Raw genomic sequence first — 27,616 nt, 5'->3', positions numbered from 1 at the left:
TTAATTTAATATTTAATATAAAATAATCGTCATATCTTCCTTCGTTCAAAAACAAAATTGTTTAAAAATTATTTTTTCTATCATATCATTTAGTTAAAAATAGAGGTTGCCATTAAAGAAAATTTGAGTATAAGTTTTATATCCTCGAAAGGATGGAAAAAATTTATTTAACTACATATTATTATAGATTTTTTTGAATAAAATAATATAGTCCATTACATAAATTGAAAATATTCAATAGTTTTAGATAAAATGAGTTTCTTATCGTTAATCGACAACTCTGTATATTAGTATAATCTAAAATGTGTTTTTAGTCCTTAGACGGTTTTGCATTTGCGTTAGCTGCTGATGGTCGATTCTTATACATATCAGAAACCGTGTCAATCTACCTCGGTCTTTCACAGGTTAGTATTTAACGAAATACATAGCTAAAATATTTCATTTAAATTTAAGTAAAAATTAGGTAAAATAATTTTTTATATATTTTATGTGCGATTATGTTTAATAGCGAAAAAAATTCCATATATTAATAAATATAGGCATTAAATGAAACATTTATGATCAGTACTAAAAGTTATCTCTATTGCTTTTCTCTCCTAATTTAAATGAAATAAAAATAAATGATTTTTCATAAAAAAATTATAAATGAAGTCTGGGCGAGAATAACTTTCTATGCAACAACTCATAAATTGTATAACTTCGATGAAAAAATAATAAATAAATAAATAAAATAAAAAATAAAAACCATGAAAAACTAACAAATGTCTGTAATTAATTGAACCATGTATGAGTTTCATGTTCATTATTATGTGTGATAGAATCATTCTTTCTATTTCAAAACTATATCGTCAGCATAATGTGTTTTGTACAGAAATATTCCGTAAAATAAAAATCCAGAAATCGTTACACAGCACATTATTTCCGGCCAGGCTTCAGGTAAAATATAATGAAAAAGGAGAGATTGCTATGAAACTAAATTTAAAAAATACGTTTATGTGTTTTTCAAATCTAGTTTTGTTTGGCGATTTGAATTTTTGTTTTAACCAAAGGCGCACAACATTTCCTGAATTTATAACGCATATATTTTAGCAACGCGTAAAATAATAATTTTATATCAACATTTTCAATGTAAAAATTATCATGAGTGTAGTTTCAACTAGTCGTGTCACTTCAGATAAACGTTTTTCTTAAAAACTTCATAGATAAAAATTATTTCTACAAAAACTGTACGTCGAGTCGATTCCGAATATCATTTCATTGGTTATTTCGTTGAAGTCGTTACACCAAAAAGCACAAAAACCCCAGGTTCCCCCGTGTTGGCCTTTGCAAGAGCATAGCTATTGATTGTGTCAGTGGCAATGACGGCAGGCAAGTACTGCGTCCGGAATTACGAATGAGGAACACGCTCGCACGGCTCAAGTGTACGTGAGCCGAATTCGAGCGATTCCCGTCCGCTTGGCCTTAAAAACCCGTACAGCTCTCTTGTACAGCCTTCCTTTACGGCGGGATGGTGGATTACAACTTGCACTACTAGAGCTCCCTGTGTACAGTGTAGACGAACGTGACGGGAAAGAGAGGTGTAACAATGATGGACGATGCAAATGGAGATTTTCTCTAGTTTGCTTTTGCCGGGTCCCAATAGAGTTTAATTGTTTCACTGCGTGTGTCCATTTGTTTTTGAAATGTAACGGTTCAATTGAAATCGAATGTCCAATGTGTTCATAGGTTGAAATGACCGGAAGCAGCGTGTTCGACTACATACATCAGGCAGATCATTCCGAATTGGCCGAACAACTAGGCCTCGGATTAACCCAAGGCCAAGGAATGGCTTCGCCGTCACCGAGCAGTGCTGGTTCCGAAGAAGGAAACTCTAATGTGGGCACAGCCAACCCCGATGGTAAGTAAAAAATCCTACAGCCCTTTAGCGACGCCGCCGTTGCGGTGGAATGGTTGTGGTGCGTTTCACGTGATTAGCTACACGACACTCACCCTAGGTGATTTTTATTGCCTCGTCACGGTGTACAGAACACCGAAATTCAATCCGATTTATGTCTAAAATAAAAAGTAAAAAACCCAAGAAAAAATGGTTTCGAGATGAGAATCAGTCTATTCCTTTTTATAAGTGCAACGCCACTTTTAACAGCGCGTGTCGGTTTTTTCCATTGAAATCGTACAAGAAACTTTTGTTAAAAACTAAAAAATAAACCCCGTTTTGTATAAAAAAAAAAAAAATTATAATATTGCAGTACGATTTATAAGTTTTAACTAGAACAAGGATTAAAATACTGCTGTTAATTATATCGTCGTTATTATCCACACCGTCGAATGAAGATATTTCATTTTAACGTTAAAAAACATTGCTTCTGTACACTGGCCATCAATGGTCTGTCACATGTTATTTTTACTTCAACGAAATACTCAATGAGTTCTCCAGCGTATAGGAAATCACGGATCATTGATTTAGCCGCAGACGATCGTGACTTGGCCACTCGGACACGCATAAAAATATCGAAATACTACCAAAACCATAAACGGAATACTGTCATTTCATCATTTCCATATCTTAACGTGAAGTAGTTCCCAAATATTTATATTGATCTGCCGATAAAACTTATTCGTGTTATTCCTAATATTGAATGTTTCATTTATTACTTAATTACATAGATACAGTAAAAACCAGCCGAACATTAATATTATTTTCCACTTTTAGTGTCATCGGTAATGTCGTTGTCAAGTTCAAATGCTTATAAAGGTTTGGACAGAGCATTTTGCATTAGAATGAAATCTACACTAACGAAACGTGGTTGCCACTTCAAATCATCCGGATACAGGGTAAGTATCTGTGTAGAAATACAATAAAGTTTTACGTCGAGGGATGGAAATCGCCAGTTTTTCTAGCGTTTTCTCTGCTAACACTGCTACTAATCTGGTTCGTATTTATGGGGTGAAAGTGTAATTCTCAATTTGAAATCGAAAGGGTTCATCATGACTGAGTGATTGCTATGTTTAAATAACCGCAAACAGTGCGTCATCCGACGGTTATTGATCTACGTTAAATAATCTCATTAAACTAATAATATACTAATAAAAAATAAAAACAATATTTGTCTCATTTTTTTGTATAACTCGTTAACATTTTTCTCCTGTGTGAACTAAAAACTAATAATAATAAGTAGAGTGAAAGTGAAATATAAACACTAAAAATATTCGAATACGTGCCACATCACTCAATAGCCAACTATCGGTCAGTTACAACCAAAGTATAAAAAAATTACAACCATTTTTACCTAACTGAACGATTAGTCGCCACAGACGCATCGATGCGTGGAGATGTCTCACACAGCATTATATTTTCTGTATCATTTTATTTATTTGTGTGTATTTAATGTATTCACAAGTGAGTTCTTAAGCTACCTACTAGTAAATATATAGAACATTTGAATCACAAATGTGTCCATGCTTTTTAATTATATCATATTAATAAATATAAAGTAAGGCTTATTCTATATTAGATTTTCCGTTCATCGCATATTAATATAGTTTTTAACGCAAAACTGTAAAACAATAATTAATTTAATCTACCAAAATAATCATTTTTATAACACAAGCAGATATTAAAAATTGTATGAATTATAGTTATTGTTTATAGATTTAACTATGTTTGAATAAATGATAATTAATCCTTCGTTGTACTCAAGGCTGGGAAAGTTAATGATTGTTTTTAATTCGTTAAAATCAAATCCATTGAAAAAAGTTAACGAGTTAAAATATATCGGTTATTTTATTTTAATAACTTAAGTTAAAATTTAAATTGACAAAATCCCATTAACTTAACGAGTTAATTCAGAGAAAATTCTAATAGTTTTGTAAAAATATAGGATAACAAAAATTTTACCTTGCACACATTTTTTTATAGGACAGTACATTGGTAAGATTTTTAAACATAAAAAAATGTATGACATACATAATTTTATGTTATTTTATTTTCCAAAAATGTAATTATTTTAATTTAAACTAATAAAAATCAAGTCATAGAGTCGTCTCCATAGCAAAACCACATGTCTCTATAGTTTGAGATTTTTTTTTTGGAAAAATACATATTTACAATGCGACACATATTATAAATTTTTGAAATAAATAATTTCTATTATGACTTGAAATAATGTAATTTGAAAACCCTATTTTCATGGTTATTTATACAAAAATAGTGTAATCATTTCTTCTTCTTGAATAATTTCGAAAAATCAAGATACGAATTTTCGGCTACAGACAATGGTCATATCGTTAACGACATGCCATAATAATTTTTCAATGTTGGTCAAACAATTAATGAAAAAATTGTTATTTATCGTATTTGGAATTTTATTTTTAAAAAGGTATTTAACAAAAAATATTGAAAATGTACAATAATTTGTCGCTAAATAATCAAAAGAAAAAATAAGTTAACGTAGAATCTAAATATCTCCGCCAAACTTTTAAATTTTAACTTAACTTATAAAGTCTAATTAATTATAAATTCCTACACACTTTTTCCAAAGTACCATACAAACCATTTACCGATGCAATGAATTTTCACGCACCACTTTAGTTATAAAAATGTATAATATTAAACATTTTAATTAATATAGTAATAAGATTACAATTAAAATTAATAAATATACATTTTTACACATATATGTATATAAATTTTTTAATCGCTTTATACGGCTCACTGAGCGGCCTCCCAAGAAAAGTTTCTTAACACTGTATACTCAATGATAGTTGGTTAGCCCATCGCCAAAGAGAGGAATGACAATTCCGATCACTAAACTGATGACTCGTTCAGCAAACGGAACCTGACAGAGTCTCGAACCCGAGACAGAGCGCATCTGGCACCTCCGCGTTACCGACTCGGTCACACCGTCCCCTCTTTTAATATAAATAAATACATATATTTTTATTGATATAGTTCATGATAGTGTATTATATGTGTTTTTTACTTTTTATTTTCAGGTGGTTCTATTGGTATGCAGGCTTAGGCCACAGTACACATTTTCTCACAATCGAAAGTGTGCTCCACCTTTGTTAGGAGCTGTATCACTGGCAATTGCTTTGCCACCACCGAGCGTACATGAAATCCGTTTAGAAACTGACATGTTTGTTACCAGACTGTACTTTGATCTCCGAATTGCTCATTGCGAACCTAGGTAAAATTTTACTCGATTGTAGTACAGCTATTAGTATCATAAGATTTATATGTAAAGTTAAATTAATACGTTTTTTCGGCCAATAGTAGAATAAAAACGCAAGAAAAAATGTATATGGATACTCTTACTAATTAATTTAAAAAAAAAACAAAATAAAAAATTTCGAAATCAAACATCTATAAATAACATAGTTAATAATGTGCCAACATCTCAGCCCCTACCATTAACTGAACTCATTACTCTACGAGTCTATCACAACCAGTCACTGTGATTAAGTGCTCTTTTAAATGTTACAAGCGTAGAGTAGCAAAAGCTTTCTGCGAGTACATAATTTATTTAACCCCTCCTTCCTAAGTTTTATTTAAAATACATAAAACTTTACTTGATTTTAGGGAAATTAATTCTGTAAATTCTTGTTCCTCCTTACACCTTTGATAAGACTTAGCAAAAACACTACTGCTATTTATAAAGAATGACCCGTAAGACTAAAAGTTAACTGGTAGGAATAAAAATACTTATATAAACATACCAATGTCTACATTATTACTTTTATAATAAGCAAGTATAATATGGGTAAAATTTATAATTATCAATAATTCGACTGGTAAAAATAAAAAAATTATGATAAATTATCGATAATTGGCGATATTCTACAAATAAAATACCTACACGTATAATAATTATTGTATTAAGTCGGGCCAATGCATTTTAGACGCATTAGAATTGCACGGCTTGTTAAACACATCTACAGGCTACTTTTATTATTACTTGCAGGGTAGCGGAAGTATTAGATTATACGGCGGATGAACTGACCGGCATGAACTTGTACACCCTTTGTCATGGCGAAGACGTGAGCAAACTCAGAAAATGTCATCTAGACTGTAAGTATTTTTCTTATGATATAAACATTGTATCCCAAATGATTTTGCCGAGTAGATAGTATTTCAAAGGAACGGGTGAGGTTTAAGTTGTTATGATATATTCTCTAATCGTACGACAATAAATGGCGGCTAAGATATTCGTATATTTATTTGTAAATTATGATTATTTTATCGTTGTATAATTGAATGACGACCGGAAGGTTATTAGCATTCAGGACACTAACACGGTTTTTGTTTTTTTTATTTTACTACTTACTTCTGTTGTCACAAAAAACCATCAGTGACTTTCGTTGGTGTATATTTATGAACATGACGTGAAACGAAGGAAGACGGGAGGGCGGAGCTTCCGGTGAGATACCTGTCCGGAATATTCAACGATCATGTGCAATAAGACGGTTGTGCTATACGATGTGCCTAATGTTTGCGCCGTCTCACAATTCTTACGGCAGGGATCGCTGCAGTAGATTTACACCATTATTGTTTTTTTATTATTATTATTATGACCGCCTAGATACTACCGCGAGCGTAGAAAACAAAAGAGAAACCTAATGGTTTAACGATGGCCAATAAAAAAATAATACTGTTGCATCATAAAAACACACAATACATTACTGCTCCTGTCAAGAAGTACATCAAACACGCTGAATACTAATCCAGGCTCACTGTCGAAAACGGAAAATAGTATTTCACGAATATTTTTATAAATAACCACATTTATAATAGTAAATACGGAACTAGGGTAGCTGGAGAAGGATAAGATAATTAATAAACTAAAAATATCATTTTAAACTAATAAATATTTGACACAAAAAGAACCACGAAAAATACTAAAAAATTGCATATACGTTTTCAGGAACTTTTTATCGCTGAAAATTTTGTAAAGTGTAACATATTAAACGATAAAAATTATCTAAAATACTATTAATATTTATGAAAACTTGTATATGTATATACTATACTTAATTACTCAATAATCTTTAATCATTAAAATCCAATTTCGTAGGTTTTATATTTTTCATTAATTACGCTCCAAATCAAACGATGTGCTTTATGGAAATTTTGAAATATTGCAAACTCTTTGTGGTAATAATTAATATTACTCAATTTAGATAACTTTTTATAAATTGAGTAAAACTGCTAAAAGAAAATAAAGCTTATGATAACTATTTTCTATGTTCCAAACATTTTTTATGTACTTACATTTATATATGTATACTTTTAAACAAAGTTTCCTATGTTACAGAGGCATTAATATAGATTTTATATGGGTATGGGGATTAAGTTACATAGACCTTACTCCGTATATTTTTATATAATTTGTACAATTATAAATATGTATACATTTTTCGTATTTAGGGAAGTTGAGCCCTTCAAACTCCTCCATTATATACGCTTTTAATCAAACATATATCTAAATATACAATATTGAAGCATTCATAAAATTTTGATAAAAATCAATATACGAGTGTTCAAAAAATAATGAAACAGATCTATTGTTACAAACAATAAGGACAATAGAAACCCATTTTCTTACTTACTGAACGCCCCATATAATTCGATGTATACTTATAATAGTAACTGCTTCCAGCAATTAAATAAAGATTTTATTAGAAAATTTTCATTTTTTTTTTATACCGTATTTGTTTTGTAGTAATAAATAAAGGACAAATGATGACACATTACTACAGAGTTATGAACAAAAATGGCGGATACACATGGATGCAAACTTGTGGTACAGTAGTATGTAATTCAAAAAATGCCGAAGAACAAAATATTATCTGTGTAAACTACGTTGTCAGGTAAAATAATTTGAATACCAAGTTAAACTTAATGTGTAATTGCTACGTATGTTCCCTTTGTAATAGTAAAAAAAAATATTATAGACAAAAAACTTTTTTTTAGATTGAATTTATTTAATGAACACTCATCCAGAATTTTAATAAAAATTATTTTTACAGTGCTCGCGAGTATGATAATTTGATAATGGACTGTTGCCAAATGGAAGAACATATCAGGCAAAGAGTAGTAAAGAGAGAGGAAACCGGTGGCAACGACCCGGAAAATGGTTCGCCTGGCGGTGATGGTGGTGGTAAGTGTTATTCAAAATGCGAGTAAGATAATACTTATCCGATATTTTGTAATGCTAAGGCTAGATGTGCTCTTTTAAAAAATAAAACTTGTTTAAAATATGTTACAAATATAATAGTTGTTCAGCGGTACTAGTCTGAAAAAAATAAAATACTTAGTAATCAAAACAATTAAGTTTTGATTGATTAATTTAGATAAGAAATCATTCTAAAAAATAGTTTAAAATATAATACATTTTTCAGCTAAAAATATTTGTCTCACTTGCAAATACCGCTAGAATTATTCTGATTTTATCTTATTTTTTTAACATAGTAATAGTTGTATATAAACAATTGTTATTATTATACTTTTATAATATTCGTGTTATATTTCTACATTACACTATTACAACTAAAACAGGTTTTTTTTAATATATACTTTTTGTTTTTAACTACATCATTTTTTAACGATAATTATTTAAAAATATGAATTCAAATATATTTAACCTACAATAAATTTTGCATAGATGGTCGAGGTGGCAATACCAGAAGAGATCATTTAACGCCTGCTGATTTAGATGATGGGCCTTCGACTGATGGCCATGGTGATCCCACGCGAGGGAGAAATCATGTAGACATTACCCAATTAAATAACACAGCAAGTGAACGTTTACAGGTAAATTTAGCAGTTTTTCAGTATAAATAAATTTATTTGTAATAAACTAGTAAATGAGATGCATCTTTTTGGGGGGAGTTATCAACGAGACACGTATTTAAAATAAAAAATTCTACTCTCCACATTTTCTATAATTTTTATGTAACGCATGAATACTTCAGGTTAAAATACTCCAACACAAAATAGAACCGGAACCACTCTAATTTTGGTAATTACCTAAAAATATCCAACTTTGATCATAAATAAAATGTATCAATAAAGTATAGAATAGCATCAGAATATTCCAATAGCGGTTCGTACACGTTGTTTTAGACACTGTATAAAACACATAATACAATATTAGTATAAAAATGTAATCTAGTAACGAGTTACGTTTTACGAAAAAAAATACTATATCTTTTATTTTTTACAGTTAAGTAACAGTGTAATTGGACTACAATCAAAAAAACTAGAAAAGCGAAGGGCGCACAAAAGAAAAATTAATGAGATCTTATCCCGAGAAGACGATAACAGTTGTTGTAGTAGTTCGGAAGAAGAACCGTCAAACAGAAAACATTTTTCTAGCCTAAGTCCAGCGTCGTCATCGTGTCAATCTACGATTCCACCAAGTCCCCCAAAAACTATTGGGAGTGAAAAACGTAACAATGGTAATGATCCAAGTACAGTTAAAGATCTAGAACACGCCATGTCCAAACATTTACCGTCTACAACTGAGAAAATGTCATCGGCCGTCAGTCAACCCACAGACTTTAGCACGGATACGTTACTTAAACAACAACAAAAAACCACAATCCAATGGATTGGCGCCCATCACCTTAGCCACCAACATCACGCTCAACATGCAAACGGGCAATCTCATCACTCATCTCACAATCAACATCATGGTACTTTGCCAGCATCTGCACTGCTTCGACAGATTTATGCTAATCGCGAGTCTGTCATCAGAGCTAACGTGCACGCTCCCAGATCGCCAAACAGTAACACTGGAACAGCGATTTACTATCCCGGTGATATTAGCACATTACCAACTCCACCAGGCAGTGAAGGCGGTTACAGTGACCAACAACAATACATGTCACAAAAACCGAGCGGAGGTGACTTTAACGGACTTATACCACCACCATATAATTTTAGTGACTATCATTCTGCTATGACTCCTCCATCTTCTGTCTCACCACGTGAAAAACAACAGTCTCTAAATGTTTATGAAGCTTACGGTTCAACAGCAGATGTGCTCCGACAACAATATGGCCATCACGCAGAAGTTACGTCATCAACTCTTCCCCTTAAACCTCAACCATACAATCCAGCGCCTGTTCTCGATCACTATGATCAGTCAGCTCAGTTTTATCACTCTGCTGCTGGGTTCCATTTGTACCATTCACCTAGTAAAACAGCAAATGGCGGTCCACCCCCTCCTCCATCTGTTTATGTAGATCCATTAAAAAATCCACACAATTGGTATTCTGCGCCTTCATAACAAGTTAATTGTACCATGATATAAAATAACTATCAGTCATAAATCTGAAATGAAAAATTGTAAAATATAAAAATAATTTAGGAAAATCAACGACTATTTTATTTAAGCTAAATTTTTTGAGACTGTATTACTGTCGTGGATCAATAAATTAATTATTATTTTTATTAGCTTGTTATTGTGCAATGTTTATTTGATGAATTTTAACTCGGTAAATATACTATGAATTGTCTTAATAGATTTTCACCAAAGGTTATATTTTGTTAATTTAAACTTAAAAAGTCTTTATTAATTAAGTCTACTTATAACCAAAGATTATTCTTAAAAAATTATTTTATTATAATAAAAAATAGCAAGCAAAAAAATTAAAACAAATATCTCGACATTATCATTGAGCTCTTGCTATAAATTATATCTTTATATCCATAATAATTATTATTGTAAATGAGTAATTAATTAGAAATTAAATAATTAATAATGTCCTCATAATTTTTAAATTTATAAATAACTTATTTATTAATAATAATAAAATAATATAAAACTAAACTATATCCAGAATATAATGTAAAAAATCGCAACTACTAGCTAATTGTATTATAATTTTAATCTTTTACCGACATTTTTTAGTAATTATACATTAAAATTATTTTTGTGTTTATTTCGTGTATATATTTAATAGTTTATTATTTGTTAGTGAGATATTGATTTAATTTTTTTATCAGTAACCTGGTAATAATAGTAACCTATCTTAGGCACACCACTGGAGATAGTAGTTAAACAACTTTTACACATTATACTCTAGGCTTAGTTTAGTTATATTATATTTTATTGTTATTAATTTTATTTTATTATTACATTAATTATTTAGAAATTAAAGCTTTTAAACTTTAAAATGAAAATAACACATAACATTCAATGAAATTGTATTCTAAATACTTATTAACCAATAAAAAAGATAAAAGTAACATTCTCACACACATATATATATATATATATATATAGAGAGAGAGAGAGAGCGATTGATATATCGTTAACCACTAGATTTTTTCTAAAATAAACATTTTAGAGAGATTGAATACTTTTTAGGTCTATTCCTTATCTATGTAATATAAATATTTAACTAGTTTCTATAATATAAAATGACCCCAATAAGAAAAGACTCGTCGATAAAAGAACAACTTTTCAACTAGTAATTAAAGAGTATATGAATATTTTTATACCTGGGTGTGAGGAGTAACGCAGCAGAGTAATATATTATGGCAAAAATAACATACCCAACACCTCTGTAATAGTCTAGGTCGCGTTTGGATCTACATTCAAAAATAACTATCAAAATACTGATTTAATAGTTGTTATCAACCGATAATGTTTTTAATGGAATCATTTGTATTATATGAACTGTTAAATATGTAAGATAAATTTTAAAAAATATATTAAAATATATGTTATTCTTAAAAGGTATCAAAGATAGGCTTAAAAAATATTTAATCACTAAAAATCTAGAAATAAAAACTAATAACGAAATAAAAACATTTTCAAAACTATTACTTTGAAGAAAAATACAGTGATCAATGATATATCAATCTTCTCGTATATATATATATATACATACAAGTATGTTAGTAAATTTAAAAGTCATTTAGAAAATTAACATTTTAAAAAATGCAAGATTTTAGATTAAATTAAATATATTTTAATAGTACATTACATTGAATTTGTTATTGTCATCGGTGGAAAAAAAAATTTAAGTTAACTAAAAATGAGTAAAAAAAAAACAATAATACATTAATTTTACTCGTTTAACACGATTAATACTGAAATATATTAAAATAATTTAGTTAAATATTTTATATAATGACAATTATCTATATAAATTGTATATATTAAATACATAGGTTATGTCCGAAAAATGTTCATATTATTTAAATATATTTTTCAATAATTTGAAAAATTAAAAGTAGCCATATTAAATAAATACTACTTAAATATCGTCTATAGGTTAATAAATATTAGAATAACTTATAGAGATGCTAATTAGTTTGCTAAAATTTAAATAAGTACATATATTGTTTTTTAACCCCCATATATAATGTGCCAACTTTGTACAATATTTAATCTAATTTTAACATGAAGTCTTTTAAAAATAATATGTGTTGGCTCAATTAATTTTTATACAATGTGTAGGTATTTATAGTTATTTGTACATAACACATAAAGTTAAATTTGTATTATTATTATTATTATTATTATTATCATTATTATTATTAAGGATTTATTACTGTTAGTATTACGATATATCATATTGTGCAATAGATGTTTATTAAATTTATAAATTTGTAAATTAAAAAATTTAACAAAATTAAATCATAATTTGTTCACAATAATATTTTTTTCATATAAACTTTTCTTGAAGGGAAATTCATTGTAAGACTAGAATGCATTTTCGAAAAATTTCCATAAATATTTATTGGTAGACATTGTATGTATCCTAGTTTTGAATAAAATTCTTGCTTATCTAAAGTTGACAAATACACTGTATGTATTCCTAAACTATAATAAGAAAAGTCAAAATTTATACGTAAAAAAAAAACCTTTCTAATATAAATTACGTTTTAATAAATTCTTCAGTTTTTAACATTAGAAATTTTCCAAGTCCTTTTCTACGGTGTTCGTGTTTTATAACAACTGCGAACCAATAATAAAATATATGGTAAAAACTTTACACTACAATATAATAATTTATTTTTAATTTGTCATTTTTTCAAAAATCATTTAATGATCAATAAATAAATATTTTACACCTAATTGATAATTATTCATGTATTTATATCTAATGTACATAATTCAAGTTTAATTTTACACCAATAAACCAGTAAATAAGTCTACATGTTAAAATCTTTAAACATAATTTTAAAATCACTATGATCAAATGAAATTTTATTTAATGAATAAATTCTAAATCTAACAAATAAAATCGTTTTGATTTGTAAAAAAAATAAAATAATTATTATGGGATATTCTCTTTTTAAAATAAAACATACACACAAGAAGGGCAGTAAGAAATTTAACTCATAACAAGTGATTGTCATTGGTTTTAACTTTTAATTCCGTGCCTTTAAAAATAATATGCTGCCGTATCAAACATAGTGAGCTGGTTGATTGTCACTATCAGAAATACCCTAAAAGTATAACACTGTTTGATGCAAATAAAACAATATGTCAACCGATAAAATTAAAAATACGAAAATAAAAACGAGAAATATTTTATTCATCTACAGTAAGCTAAGTAAATATTCGGATATTGTCCAGAAAAAAATTTGCCTCGAACTACCATCGTCTTACAGACTTTAAAGTACCATCAACACCATTACACAGATATTTGAACGAGTGATTTAACCATACTTAAGGGTCTATATGTTAGTAGAAATTTGAGAGGGAAATGATTTTTTCTAGACGATATTCGAATATTTACTTGACTTAATTCATCTAAATGAGTATATACTCAAATTACTAAAAAATATACACAATCAATTTAAGATTTAGATATTCGTTTCCTTAATTAACAAGATAAGATAAATGTTCAGTATTTTTTATATAGTTATCGTATCTAAATACCACTAAACACTGTCAAATATGTGAGCAAGAGCTACACATGAACTTAAACTTGTATATTCATAATATGTTCCTTATACTAAGTTATAATAATTTGATTTGGTTACAATACTTTAGTCTAACACCAGAGATGATCTTAGAAATAGTTTTATTGAGGGGTGTAAGTTTTACAAGCAATTTCTGATAAATTTTCCAGCTAAATTACCTTAATAAGTAAGAAAAGTTCACAAAATATACTAAAAAAATAAAAAATATTTTAAATTACGCTGGAATAATTGATAAGCTTTAAAAATTACAAAGAATCTTCTTACAGAGAATCACTAATAAAAAAAATATGACAGATAAATGTTATCTAAGTTCAAAACGCTGTTTTATTGAAGTAAATTTTATATATAAAACCTTACGAATGTTCATTTATAAAAAAATAAAATATAAATATCCACATGAATGGCTTTAATAAATATTTGGGGGCGTAACACCTCATACAACACCTAAAAAATCGGCCCTGCTACTACAAGATTTACCATCGTTTAGTATAACTAAAAATATGTTGAGTTTCCTTGTATGTATTCAAAAAACCAATCCATTTAAAAAAATACAATATTTCTCTGTAATTTGGGTTATTTGTATCATCTTTTTTAAGAAGTGAAAATAAATAGATTAAAAATGATAATATTTAAAAGTGCGAAATTTCCAAACATGGTTAAAAGTAGAAAACTGTTGAAAAAGAAAACTTAAATATTTTAATGTTTTTAATTATGTATCTATAATTATGTATATTTTTAATTAATATTTTAAGTCTCTTAAATTATTACTCTAAGATTATGTCAAATTATCATTTTTTTATATGGTAGTTAATATTATACAAAACAGAGTATTCAATAAAAAATTTTGTTTTTAAAAAAATTTATATGCTATTTTCTCAAATAATATTATTACACTATTCTTAGCTTTGAAAAAACAGTTTTAGTTATCGTCATTGTAAGTGATATACACTAAAATGGCGCACAATAGCTCAAAGAAAAATTTTAATGTGCCGCCTCTTAATTTTGTTCTACATGTACACAAAAAAAGAGTATTAATTAATGTTGTAACGTAACAAAAAGAGTAGCACTTAGACCTTCCATGCTAGTAACGTATTGTGTACTTTTTTTAATGTTCTGAGCCAAGTGTTTTGTTTTAAAATGCGCCATATTATAAGCACGTGTGGCGAGTTGATATGTAAATTTTTTAGGTCTCTAAACATGTCGGAGGATTTCAAATACTCACCTCGTTTCATTTATTTTAATTTTTTTGTAGCTTTGTTACATATATTTATATTGGTGATATACCATATTATGACAATGGGATGACATAGTGAATTTCCCAGTTTATTTGGAGGAATTCCATTGTCTTGCAAACTAAGTTTGTCGCTTACTTGATGTGTATACCCGCCATGCTTTAATGGTAATTCTGTACTTGATGGCCGGTGGGTACCTAAAGACGTTCATCGTATTCTCTAAATGTAAATAGTTGTAGGTCTAATAATTTTTTTTAGTAATGTCTTATATTTTTATCTCTATTTGTCATTTAAATTTGCAGGTGAGGCTTTTTGACCGTATTAAAATCTTCTTGATTAAACCTAACCACAAACTCTTTTTTTTTTTAATTAACGAATTAATAATCAATACAATTAATGAGTATTTTTTCGTATATAACACGGAATAATAAATGTTTTCTTGTGATAAGTGTGAAAAAGTGTATGTCGCCAAAAACTGTTTGATGAAACATATCAATATCCAGGATGATATACGATTTAATTGTCATTTATGTCCATCTACATTTTTAGACAAATGAGGACTTGTACATCATGTTCAAAAGATACACCATAAGTATTACAGTTGCACAAAGGTTGCCTTCGCAGGTTTTATATTAATTACAATATATTTAACATAGTTATGTGTTATGATTTACCTGTCAAATGATCATGGTCTGCTACTTTATGATTTTTCTCTGTAAAACTACCTTTACACAAGTCACAGCAGGTTTTCTTTATATGATCTTCATACAAATATTAATGTTCGTTATGAGCAACTCTTCAATTTTTAACGCAACTTCAATTAGGTTATCCATGAAACGATTGACTACTTCCTCCGACTCACTGCTTTTATTACCTCTATGTATTTTAGACGTCGTTTTAATATTAAACTGATGCAATAATTCGGTGAGTACACTATCGACTGCTTTTACTATGTTAAAAGTTCATAGTTCATTGCATCATGATCATTTGACTTGCCTTTCATATCTTTGTTGGACTTGAAATGACAATCTTTCGAAATCAGTAGAAATTGCAACTGAATGCGTCCTGTGTGTTTGCCTTATGACTCAAACTTTAATTTAGTCCCCTTTACAGGCATTACAGGTAAAGACAGTTTGTTTTCGACACTTTTTTTTTATGTTCCACTAGCACCTGTGGTCACTTGAAGCGTTTATACTTTTTAGGTATATTATAAAAACCCATCAAACACCATTTACAAAACATAAGTTTTTCCGTACTCTTTGATATTTGTAATTATATCAATCGTCCAAAATCATGATATAAGTGTAATGAATGTCACACGAAGTGTTTGACAAAACTAACAAATCGATATAGTCTTTACGTTCTTCAGCACACAATTTCAAGGGATAAACTAAATATTCGAGTTTATTATGTGTATTTTTCAATTTTAGTCCAAAAACATTAACTGATGCGAATTTTTCTCAAACATTTTTATGTCTAAAATTGATGTTAAGAATAATGAACCGCAGAAATATATTTATCGCCAGTCACTTTTCTTGCTAAAACAGCCCATTTAAAGCATTGTTGACATTCTGAGCGTTGAAGGTTGGTATTTGTAAACACCCAGTCAAATACCGTCTATGTCAGAAAACGAGCAAATACTACATTTACCAACGTAGTTTTCGTGTTCTTCTTATAATTTTGCATATGACATATCCACAGCATGATCAATATCATCTTCATTAATTAACTCGACTGCCGACGTTTTAATGACCGATTTCCGTACTACGTTTCATTATTTGGAATCGTGTAAGTCGCCTTGAGTTTAAGATTGAATTTTATCGGTCTCATTTCTTTAAGGCAGTTGCGTAATTTTTCAACTAAATCGTCTCTTGTTGCCGACAAAAACGATTGATACCCGGCTACATTTGACTATTGAATGAACCACCTGTTTTAAGACCACACGGCGAAATGTCTTGTAGTCGTCTTGCCTTTAGCCATTTACATTTAATCGTATTGTCAGTGTTACATTGTTTGCAACGTTTAGGACTAATTGCACTGGGGTCCGCCTGCATTGTCTCTGCAACATCTACATTTTCTATAAAAAAATTTCAATAATGTCTTTTAGCATACAAATTTCTAATAAGATATTTTCTGTACTTACCACTAGTTGACATAGCCCTCGAATCAGCATGATTTCTTATAATGATATTATAGTTCACACCATACTTTACGAAATCTATAATAATATACTTCTATTAACACTCTTCTAATATATTTTCTCTTTTAATATTACTATCTAATTATATGATAAATAGTAATACTTATGGTGTATCTTTTGAACATGATGTACAAGTCCGCATTTGTCTAAAAACGTAGGTGGACATAAATAACAATTAAATCGTATACCATCATGGATTTTTCTGTGTCTCATCAAACAGTTTTTGGCGACATATACTTTTTCACGCTTGTCAAACATTTTTAATGCGCTTAACTGACACAGCACTATTAATTTTACTCAAACAATATCCCATCTTATATACGAAAAAATACTCATTAATGGTATCGATTATTAATTCGTTAATTACGCAATATTCTTCTCCCGTATGGCTTTCTATTTCGGAGTTTAAATATTTTCACAAAGCACTATCTAAGAACGAGCAATATTGACGTTTCGCCATACCACCCGACCGTAAACACCGCACGTCTACCAAGGAGAAGAAACGACCTGGGCCGTTTTGGGGGTTATGGCAATAATTTATTATATATCTACTGTTGTTAGTGCTTACTACGTGATTACTTAGTTCTGTTATCACCTAGTCGATTATCACAATTTGCCAGTTTACCCAAGTTTAATAAATTTAACCAAGGATGGGAAAATTAATATAAACAATTAACTCAAGTTATTTATGAGTATCATCGTTAACAGTAAATACTTACCAAATTGTAAATTTAAATAGCTAAGTTAAAAAATAAGATGACATTTTTTTAAACTTAACTAGTTTAAAAAAAGTTCATTTTATTTAGAATTAATTTTTCTGTTAAAATCTCTTAAAAATTTGTATTGGTCGATAATACAAGGGAAAACTAAGAATCCATTTTGAATGGAATGAAAATATTTATGAAAACAAAAATTTTTTTTTATTCGTTTTGAACATTTTGGTGTTGGTGTACTGTATTATCTTTAAAACTAGTTATTGAAAAAAATCAGTTAAAAATTACATACATTTTTTTGTAAAAAATTCAAAAAAGAAAATTATATTTTCTGTTACATAAATGTAATGTAATATTCGGTATAAGGAAAAATTCGACTTTTTTTTTATTAAAAGTTAAAAAAAATTAACTTTTTAACAAGTTAATGCCTATCACCGAGTTAACACGATAACTATTACAATTTAGATGTACCAATTATGATATATGACTAAAAATTGAATAATTTAAGTCATTTTTCTTGTTTTTTGAGTATTATTGGCTAATTTACTTAAAATGCATTGAGCAACTAGTAAAAAAAGTATTTTTAACCTCAAATATTAACTAAGATTTTAGTTTTTATGTACATATAGTAACAAAATTAATGGGTGGCCTGTTAATATTTTCATAATCTTTTTTGCGTCACCTTAGTATATACCTTTTTTAATATTTCAGCATAGATTTACTATTTTCTGTGAGTGGAATTTTATAACCACACTTTTTATTTATTTATGCCATTAAAAATAATGCATTAACTTTTTATTGAGATTTTATGACAAATATTTTTTTTTAAGTTTTAGTGATGTACACCTATTTAATAAATCATCACTATAAACTCATAATAAGATACCAAATTGAGAAATTTTAATTATACCAAATTTCTACCTTAAAAATTTTTGTCAGAGTCAAAAAATGTTGAAATAATTTTAATTTCAAAAAAAAATTATTATTTTTTCTTAAATCAATGAAAAAAATAATATTATTTTTACCGCTCTCCACAAAACAGCTTTCTGGCATGGATGGTATAGGAGTCACTTTAGAATGTCCTACAACAACTGCTTGTTCAATGTCTTCGGTTTTTTTTGTCAAAATAAGTGATGTTGGTAATGTATCGCATGATGCTTCTAAGCTATGAAGTCTATGAATACAAATAAGACTTTTAACAATAACTTAATATAAATTAATTTTGGCATTTGAAAGGTTACAAATATAATAAAAAGTCGAATTATTTGATTACAACAGATAATTTTTGTAATTTCATGGCACTAAAAGCATAAATAAACTATATTCGCCAACCTATTATGCGGGACATGAATTATCGGACTACAGTATGATTTTAAAAATAATAGAAAATCGAATTTAATTTAATATTTCTTGAAAAACAATAAGAATGAAAACTATGTTTTCAATTCTAAGGACATAACTAATTTAAGTTACTACTTCTAAACACTTAAGAAAAGAAAATGCTTTTTATAATTGACCATACCATAATAATATTAAATACAGAAATAATTTTAAACTTATAATTAATTGAAGCTATGACTGATGTCTGTTGAGCTATTGATAAGTAGATGTGCACCAAAAATCCCTGAACAAACTATCACATAACCATAATTATATAGGATAGACAAAGCCGTTGCTCGTACCTTATAAGCTAAAGATGACGATTTTTGAAGAAAAAGAAACACAAAATACATGACAAAGAAACAAACGCTAAATAAACCTCATCTATAAATTAAAGAGAGAAAACGGAAAAAAATATGAAACTTTACTAAAAAATAATTACACCAGCACTTTTATAATTAGAGAATACGATGAATGTCTTCAGGTATTCACTACATACGGCATTATCGCTAAAGCACGGCGGGTATACTCCCAAAATAAACGACTGGTTTTAAACAGTTAGACTTAGCTTGCAAACCGTTGGGATACACCGGAATAAAATGAACTATATTACCACATTGTCATAACAATATACAGCACCAATAAACTATAGTATACATAATAAAGCAAAAAAAAAAAAAAAAAATTGAAACGAGGCAATGGTATTTAAACACGTCTGCTAACGTTAGGACCTACAATCCTAAATTATCACAAATATACATAAACATGACAGATGGTATTGGTCATACTTGCCATGTTGAAAGATCCATTAAAAAAAAATTTCGCCACACGTGCATATGACACAGCATACAACAAAAAAAATTTAAGTCAAAACGTTACTAAAAAATAGGGAGCAAGTTCAGCCGACGCTGCAAAAATACAAAAAAAAAATTCATGATAACTTTAGCGAATACTCACGAAAAATATCACAATAAATATAGTTTAAAAAACTAAAAAAACACGCTTTTAAAGTACATCGAACTAAAAAGTTAAAAATAATTTTTAAAATAATTATGAACAAAAAATACTAGTATTATTGTGATAAAAGCGTCGGGCGCTCAATATACGAAAAATATGGCACAAAGCACCCACGCTTTTATCACAATAATACTAGTATTTTTTGTTCATAATTATTTTAAAAATTATTTTTAACTTTTTAGTTCGATGTACTTTAAAAGCGTGTTTTTTTAGTTTTTTAAACTATATTTATTTATTACTTTTTAGTTTCATGTTATGATAGTAGTTACTATCAATATCATGGTTGTTACGGGTAACGGGAAATCAGGGTTCGATTCTGGGGAGGGAGTCTGAGAAACGGCTACCACATCCAAGGAAAGCAGCAGGCGCGTAAATTACTCACTCCCGGAACGTGGAGGTAGTGACGAAAAATGACGATACGGAAATCATCCCTCGTAATCGGAATGAATACTTTATATCTCTTAATTAGAATAAATCGTGTTAATATATTAATTTTAATAGTAATTAGAATATATATATTTATACAAATAATGCGACTTAACTACGTAAAAGTATCATGCACTAAGTATAGCTGTGTTTTATGGCCGGGCGGGTCGGACTAACGTTATACCCGAGGTATAAACGGCGGTAGGAATATATATATATATACGTAAGGCGCATTAGACGCGGGCGTTATTGGTCAGTCAAAATAAAAATTTGTTTACATATATATAATATTGATGACAAGCACGCGTGTACGGGTACGATAACTAAAAATAAATTTTTATAGGAATAGTGTACCGTCGTATTGTGAGCGAGGCGTGGGGAGGGGTGAATGCGTATAACAGTCTAGTCTAGACAACGGAATATGCGATAACGCGTGGCGTTTGGAGAGTTACAAACTTACAAACAACAAACAACAAACAACAAACAACAAACAACAAACATACACGTGAAACTAATAAAAGCGTGTTAAAAAAAACACAATGTTACAACGCACACACAAAAAAAAAATTTTCGCTACAGACGAAAATTATCATACCAGTACAGACGATGGCTAATTTACTTGTCGTAAATGTGTTAGTGATTCAGTGAGTTAGGTTATTTAATTCAATTTTTTTCGATTGATTTATCCATTTTAAAATCGATTCTGACTAGGCGGTTTTATTGTTGAATCAATTTGTTTTTAATTCGATTCAGTCGATATTTTTTTAATAAAAATTAAAACACAAGTTTTGCTCTTCGTTTTCTCAAGCTTGCAATTTTCGACTTTTTATGGAACGTTCAAAAAAAGAGAGAGCAGCTTCCGCTCGACCTGATAACGACGACTGTGTACCCACAAAATCAGCATTACTACCGCATTCAGTTCGTTTGCTGTATGATTTTGTTTGTGATTATTAAACAATTTCTTATTTAAAATAAATTTGTATTGTTATTAAAGGTATATTTTACCAGATTTTTTCAGGGTTCAAAAGTGCTATCTAAATGATAATTCTATTAGCTATCATCACATTAATGTATTTTTGTTAAAATATATATAGTTATACATAATAAAAATTGATTTACTTTTGAAAATCACTACAACTTACTCGGCGGTCCGTTGGCGACACTTCGGCTAGCCTTTAGAGGAAGGGGTAAACAAATTTAATTAAACCTAATGCCGAAAGTTACGGAGAAAGACTAATATTTATCACTAAATGACAATGCAGGTGGTGAGCTGTGCAAATGCGTTTAAGATAGAACAGGAGCGGTGTGAGTGTACTATAATACCGTTCATGAAGCGGTTCAAAGTAGTACTTAGCTGATTATCTTGCACGCGCACAAATAAATCATAACACCTCTCACCTCATGTAGATGATAATCGCCGTCTCGTAGCACGGCTCAACCAAAATAAACAAATAATCAATTATTTTACATCCTTTTATTTCCCGAACTTAACATGTTATAAAAGGTCTTTCGCGTGTTAGGGAGTCAATGATGGTTCTTGGTTAGACCAATGATGAATGGGATGGGAATTATGGTATGCTTGAACCAGAGGCTAGAAACCACCAACAAGAAAACCACAAAAAAAATCTCTTTGGCACCTTGGGTAATGAACCTGAGACTCCGTGCGCCGAAACATACATTCTACTCACTAAGCCAGATCGACCCTTTATTTGGCTCAACCGGAAACAAATATTACAACATAAATACATAAATATACAAAACAATGAGAAGGGACATTTTTGTTACATTACATATTACATACCTTGCACTTTCACTACGAGGCCATTCAGAATTTATGACAGCACAACAACTTTTTATGAAATGCTTGTTTCTATGAAGTTGAACAACTGCGAATTGATCCATTTGTAAATTCAACTGTATAAAATGACTTTAAAGTTTATTTACATAAAACATCAACATAGGAATAATTGAAACATAAAAATTTTAAGTAACTACATAATGGATACAATAGACTTATAAGTCTGAGTGCATGGACAGTTCTTACCCACTTCTATAACAATTAAGTAAGTAAATAAATTAACCCTTTAGAGGCTAGGCGGTCGTAATAATGACCTTTAACTTTAATCATTTTTCACGGTATTCAGCTTAATAATATGTTTATGTATAGATTACACAAATTTTAAAATTTTATGGAGAATACATAATTTATATTTTCTATGACAGCATCAGTCAATTAATATATTTGAATTTAAACACTTAAATGGAAGAAAAAAAATTATTAGCTACACTTATATATTTTCATACATATTATCGATAAACTGACTAATTTATTTTAACCACATAACACATTTTCTACAGCTCAAAAGGTGGTTAATAAGTAGGTGCATTATAATAACATGTAGGCTCTTTTTCGTTAAAGAATTCATTATTTGTAATGTATTGTTTTTTTTTTATTAATTTTAACAATAATTTTTATTTTAATTTCCCTAAATACTTCATAAATATGTCAAAAATTAAATGCATATGACATATTAATTAAGTAAAATTAAAACTATATTAAATATATTTTATTAATTTAAAAATTAAAAATATTAAACTCAAAAGCCACAAAAAAAAACTGAAAAGTTGCGGATAACATATACTAATATGTGTTGATAATGATAACATTGTTTCCGAAATACGTATCCGCAACTTTTATGTAATTTTTTGTGGTTTTTGAGTTTAATATTTTTTAGTTTTTAAATTAATGATATTTTTAATATAGTTTTAGTTTTACTTAATTAATTACCCACAAGTGATCAATTTTCATTATGACATATTAAATTTATAAGTTCGATAATATTTTTTTATAATTCTTAATTATAAACAATAAGATTAAGATATCTTTCAATAATTTTTGTTTCGATGCAAAGCTTGGAAGGTATTATTTTATCATAATTTATTTTTTTGTGTGTTCATGAAAAATCTTAGCTTTCACTGGACCGATTCTGTTTATAATAAGACTCTGAATTTAATCTACTTGAAAATATCAGCACCAAAAATTAAAATATAATCCTCAATTTCGTTCGATAAGAATGGCTGTTAAAAGAAACATTCTATATTTCAATACCTTAATTTATCATAAGCCATTGATAGCTAGAACATTATTTTTGAAAAGAGTAGCCCCCTTTCTTTAAATTTTGAATAATATAAATTACTGCTAGATATTAAAACTAACAAATAAATAAATTTCTTAATATTTTTTCGTAAAGCAGGAATTATGAATTTTTCACTCCTCAAACATTTTATATAACTATACCACTTAACCTAAAATATAAACACAAATATTGTTTGGGTTCATATTTAAAAAAAAATTGAAATAAAAAATAATAAGAACACAAATAATGGAGATTTTTTTACATCAAAATAAAATTTTCAACATTTAAGTTGAAAAAGTTTTAAATTTTTATGCAAAAGTTGATATTTATAATATCTCTTTATGGGTACTTAAAGGGTCACATATGAAAATTGTTATACCAAATGAAAGTAAATTACCTAGTTTAAGATGTTATAGAAGTAAGTGAGACTTACCTATGAACTCAAACCTATACAATCTAATTTAATAATTCATTATCTTTTTAAATATAAAGATTTATCTATTAGTAGACTTACATAAAAATAAAAAAAATTTAAGTAACATTCACTCTACAAAGAAAAAGTATAAATTAAAAAGTAGGAATTTTGTTTAATATTTTTTTTCTAATAAAAATATAGTATGACTATTATAAAATATATTTATCACATCATAAAAAACAATAATTATTGATCTTTATATTTAAAATAAAATTTATAAGATATCAGCTGATAAATTCAAAAGTAGAAAATTCATTTAAATAAAAATTTTAAAAGATTCAAAATTTTCTTACAAATTTCATAATATAAGTATATTATATTTCTTGATTTACCTACTAAAATTTTACTCTAAAATAATTATAGAGTAAAATCTTTTTTAATCAGTTATATTTAATTATTTTATATATTTAGATATAATTACAACAAACAATTTTTTTAAGTTAAAATAATTAATAAAATAAATTATTATTAATATTTGTACTATTTTCTCTCTGAACTAACCTAAATTGAATACAATGTATTCAACTGTTTATTGTGTGAACTACGAGAAGGAGGGATACAGTTTTTTTTTAAAATTCATTTTACTTTCCACATTAGTCTATTAGAATTTTAAGAGGGTATAAAATTAACTTACATTTTAATAGCTTACACAATGTTGCTTTTTTTGGAATGGGTCAAAGAGATAGAGTAAAGGAATTTTTCATGAGTTCTAGTTTCAAACATTATTTCTAGTAAAGGACTAAATCTCTCACAATCTTTACAAATTACACTTGGAGATATTTTATTAGATAATCTTAGTTTAGCTCTTAAAATACAAATACTAAACTAATAAAGTTGAAATTATCTATTAAGTATAAAATAATATTATAATTACTATATATCACTCATAAAATTAGTCAAAAATTTAACATATAGTATTTCCAAACTAGTATTCATAAATTATTACCTACCGCCAAAACTAAATTTCACTGTCAACATTTATCAATATAAGAAAAATATTATGAATACAATAAATTTAACATTTTTTAATTTTATAAATAAGTTACACTAATGGAAAAAATTGAATTTTAAATAGTTTTAACGTTTAATTTGTTAATCATAAACACGATTTATGATCAACTATATTTAAACTTTATTGAATCTGCATTAGTATTATAAAAGTAACTATTCAAAAATGAAATTTGATCTGTTAATATATGAACCTAATTAATGTCTATGGTTAAGTGCGTTTAAATGTGATATTACGTTGACCTGATAAGTTGTTGATTATGTTTATCACTTTTCTATGGTACTGATAATTACCACAGATAATTAAATTTTAAAAATCTTTGATCGAAGTGAATCGACCTTAAATAAATAATAATAGTATTTACTTTTTTGTTTGATAACAACAAAAACTAAAGTAACAATGTAATTAATCTATAAAAATTTTATTAATATATTTATTGAATAATTGATCAAATCCGAATATCAATGTTATCATAATTGTAATGTCACGTTAATCCATTTATTTAATTTTTCAAATATTGAATGACTATGACAAAAATTAAAAATTCTTTAAATACTGAGGCTGTGATTGATGAATCTGTGTTTGAAAATACAGATAATACTGTTTGGCTATTTGGGTATGGATCAATTTTATGGAAAACTAACTTTAAATTCGTCAAAGAGTGTGTTGGATATATAAAAGGTTACAAAAGACGTTTTTATCAATATAGTCCTGATCACAGAGGCACTATCGAGTTTGTATGTAGTTCAAAAATCACTAGATATATTGATTAAATTGTAACTAATGACAATTCATGACTATTTTAGCCCGGAAGAGTGGTAACCCTTTTACCATCTCGTAATGAGGTTGGTATATTAAAATTTCATGTTGAATTTTAAATTAGTGCTTTATTTTATAATAAATCATTATAAATACTTTGATTTTTTATTTAGAGTCAAGTATGGGGAGTAGCTTATGCCATAAGTAATCAAAATATTAAAGAAGTCTATGAAAAATTAGATTTTCGAGAACAAGCAGGATATATGAAATATATTGTGCCGTTTTACTCAAAAATAAAGGAGGATGTAGCTCCTAAAGAAGTAATTGTATATGTTGCTGATGAAAAAAATAAATGGTTTGCAGGTAAAGCAACTATTTATCAAATAGCTTCAAGGATAATGTTGTGCCAAGGAGTAAGTGGTTTAAATTCTGAATATGTCTATAAACTTGCTGATGCAATGAGAAAAAAAGCTCCAGATGCCAATGATAAACATTTATTTGAACTTGAAAATATTTTGAAATGCTTAGAAAAAAGACAAACAGTAACAGTATGATTATACAAAATAAAACATTTTTTATGAACTTGGTATATATAAAACATGATTAATTAAGAATTTTACCCCTCATTTTTTCATCAAATTATGATTTTTTCACAAAAATGTACCGAGTAAAATTTAATATTTATACTAAATATGAAGTTTATTGAAAAAAATTTATTTTTATAATTAAATTTATAAGTATCTTTCAAATGTTAAATAAAAACAAATTTTTTTTTTTACTATTAAATGTAGTAATTTACATTATCACACCCTCTTACTATGTAAAATGGTTAATTTTTGACACTATATTTAAAAATATTATTAACACTTCATAAGTAGATTACTTTATATGATTATTTAAATTTGATTTATTTTATTATTAAAAAGAAACTAACACTGTGATACACAGCACAGTATAGGCGTTTCAAAGTTGAAACAAATATAGATAATAACTAACAATGTTTAAAATCACAATCATAAAAAATGTTTTGATGTAAATCTGTAAATAATGTTTAATTTTTAGAAATAATTGTTAGATTATTCCAAAAGCAACATCATCTCCTATTTTTTTAACTATGTTGATTACAAGTTATGTNCCCTTTTTCATTCGACATACTTTATCTTAATCGAGATATTAATAAGGATTTACTAATTACATATTAATAATATGTTTTTAATTTTTACATTGAAATTATAAAAAATTATAATATAGTTGCATATTTTGCTAACTCTATGGTTAACATATATTAAAATTATAAGTATGGATTTATCAAAAAAAAAAAGA

At 27.9% G+C, this 27,616-nt stretch overlaps 3 protein-coding genes across 8 annotated transcripts in view; 2 read left to right on the top strand and 1 right to left on the bottom strand.

Annotated features, from left to right (window-relative positions):
• Positions 1 to 10,684, top strand: part of LOC126894863 (protein trachealess) — a 109,830-nt gene extending 99,146 nt beyond the window's left edge. Inside the window, exons 6-14 of one of the 4 annotated variants that reach the window (XM_050666164.1) lie at positions 315 to 404; positions 1,726 to 1,897; positions 2,711 to 2,832; positions 4,993 to 5,186; positions 5,961 to 6,067; positions 7,719 to 7,866; positions 8,026 to 8,156; positions 8,661 to 8,809; positions 9,222 to 10,684. In XM_050666164.1, coding sequence (XP_050522121.1) covers positions 315 to 404; positions 1,726 to 1,897; positions 2,711 to 2,832; positions 4,993 to 5,186; positions 5,961 to 6,067; positions 7,719 to 7,866; positions 8,026 to 8,156; positions 8,661 to 8,809; positions 9,222 to 10,289 — 2,181 coding nt within the window. In that variant the 3' untranslated portion in view covers positions 10,290 to 10,684. The remainder of the gene's footprint in view (positions 1 to 314; positions 405 to 1,725; positions 1,898 to 2,710; positions 2,833 to 4,992; positions 5,187 to 5,960; positions 6,068 to 7,718; positions 7,867 to 8,025; positions 8,157 to 8,660; positions 8,810 to 9,221) is intronic. The other 3 variants (XM_050666165.1, XM_050666166.1, XM_050666167.1) reach the window with 3 other exon arrangements.
• LOC126894870 (N-alpha-acetyltransferase 80) lies at positions 5,049 to 25,716 on the bottom strand. 3 transcript variants are annotated; one of them, XR_007701531.1, is made up of 7 exons: positions 25,476 to 25,716; positions 22,715 to 22,827; positions 19,116 to 19,264; positions 17,321 to 17,395; positions 15,852 to 17,254; positions 12,896 to 12,971; positions 12,795 to 12,836 (listed from the first exon to the last, which is right to left on the bottom strand). XR_007701531.1 is itself a non-coding variant. In XM_050666175.1 (5 exons), exons 2-5 carry the CDS (start codon positions 22,813 to 22,815, stop codon positions 12,662 to 12,664), a joined length of 501 nt encoding a protein of 166 aa, XP_050522132.1. In that variant the 5' UTR covers positions 22,816 to 22,827; positions 25,476 to 25,705; the 3' UTR covers positions 12,187 to 12,661. The 3 variants fall into 3 exon arrangements, 1 of the variants encoding a protein (XP_050522132.1); XR_007701530.1 differs by lacking the exons at positions 12,795 to 12,836; positions 12,896 to 12,971 and adding an exon at positions 5,049 to 5,182; XM_050666175.1 differs by lacking the exons at positions 15,852 to 17,254; positions 17,321 to 17,395 and having other exon boundaries at positions 12,187 to 12,836; positions 25,476 to 25,705.
• Positions 25,717 to 25,874: 158 nt separating this feature from the next.
• Positions 25,875 to 27,410, top strand: LOC126894868 (putative glutathione-specific gamma-glutamylcyclotransferase 2). The gene is made up of 3 exons (XM_050666174.1): positions 25,875 to 26,271; positions 26,341 to 26,379; positions 26,467 to 27,410. Exons 1-3 carry the CDS (start codon positions 26,056 to 26,058, stop codon positions 26,845 to 26,847), a joined length of 636 nt encoding a protein of 211 aa, XP_050522131.1. The 5' UTR covers positions 25,875 to 26,055; the 3' UTR covers positions 26,848 to 27,410.
• Positions 27,411 to 27,616: the final 206 nt, after the last annotated feature.

The sequence above is a fragment of the Daktulosphaira vitifoliae genome, unplaced genomic scaffold, assembly GCF_025091365.1.
Source record: "Daktulosphaira vitifoliae isolate Bord-2020 unplaced genomic scaffold, ASM2509136v1 Scaffold_1, whole genome shotgun sequence".
In the NCBI taxonomy this organism is placed as follows: domain Eukaryota; kingdom Metazoa; phylum Arthropoda; class Insecta; order Hemiptera; family Phylloxeridae; genus Daktulosphaira; species Daktulosphaira vitifoliae.
Note: the sequence above shows the minus strand (reverse complement) of the source record. Positions and strands in the feature narration are given on the sequence as shown.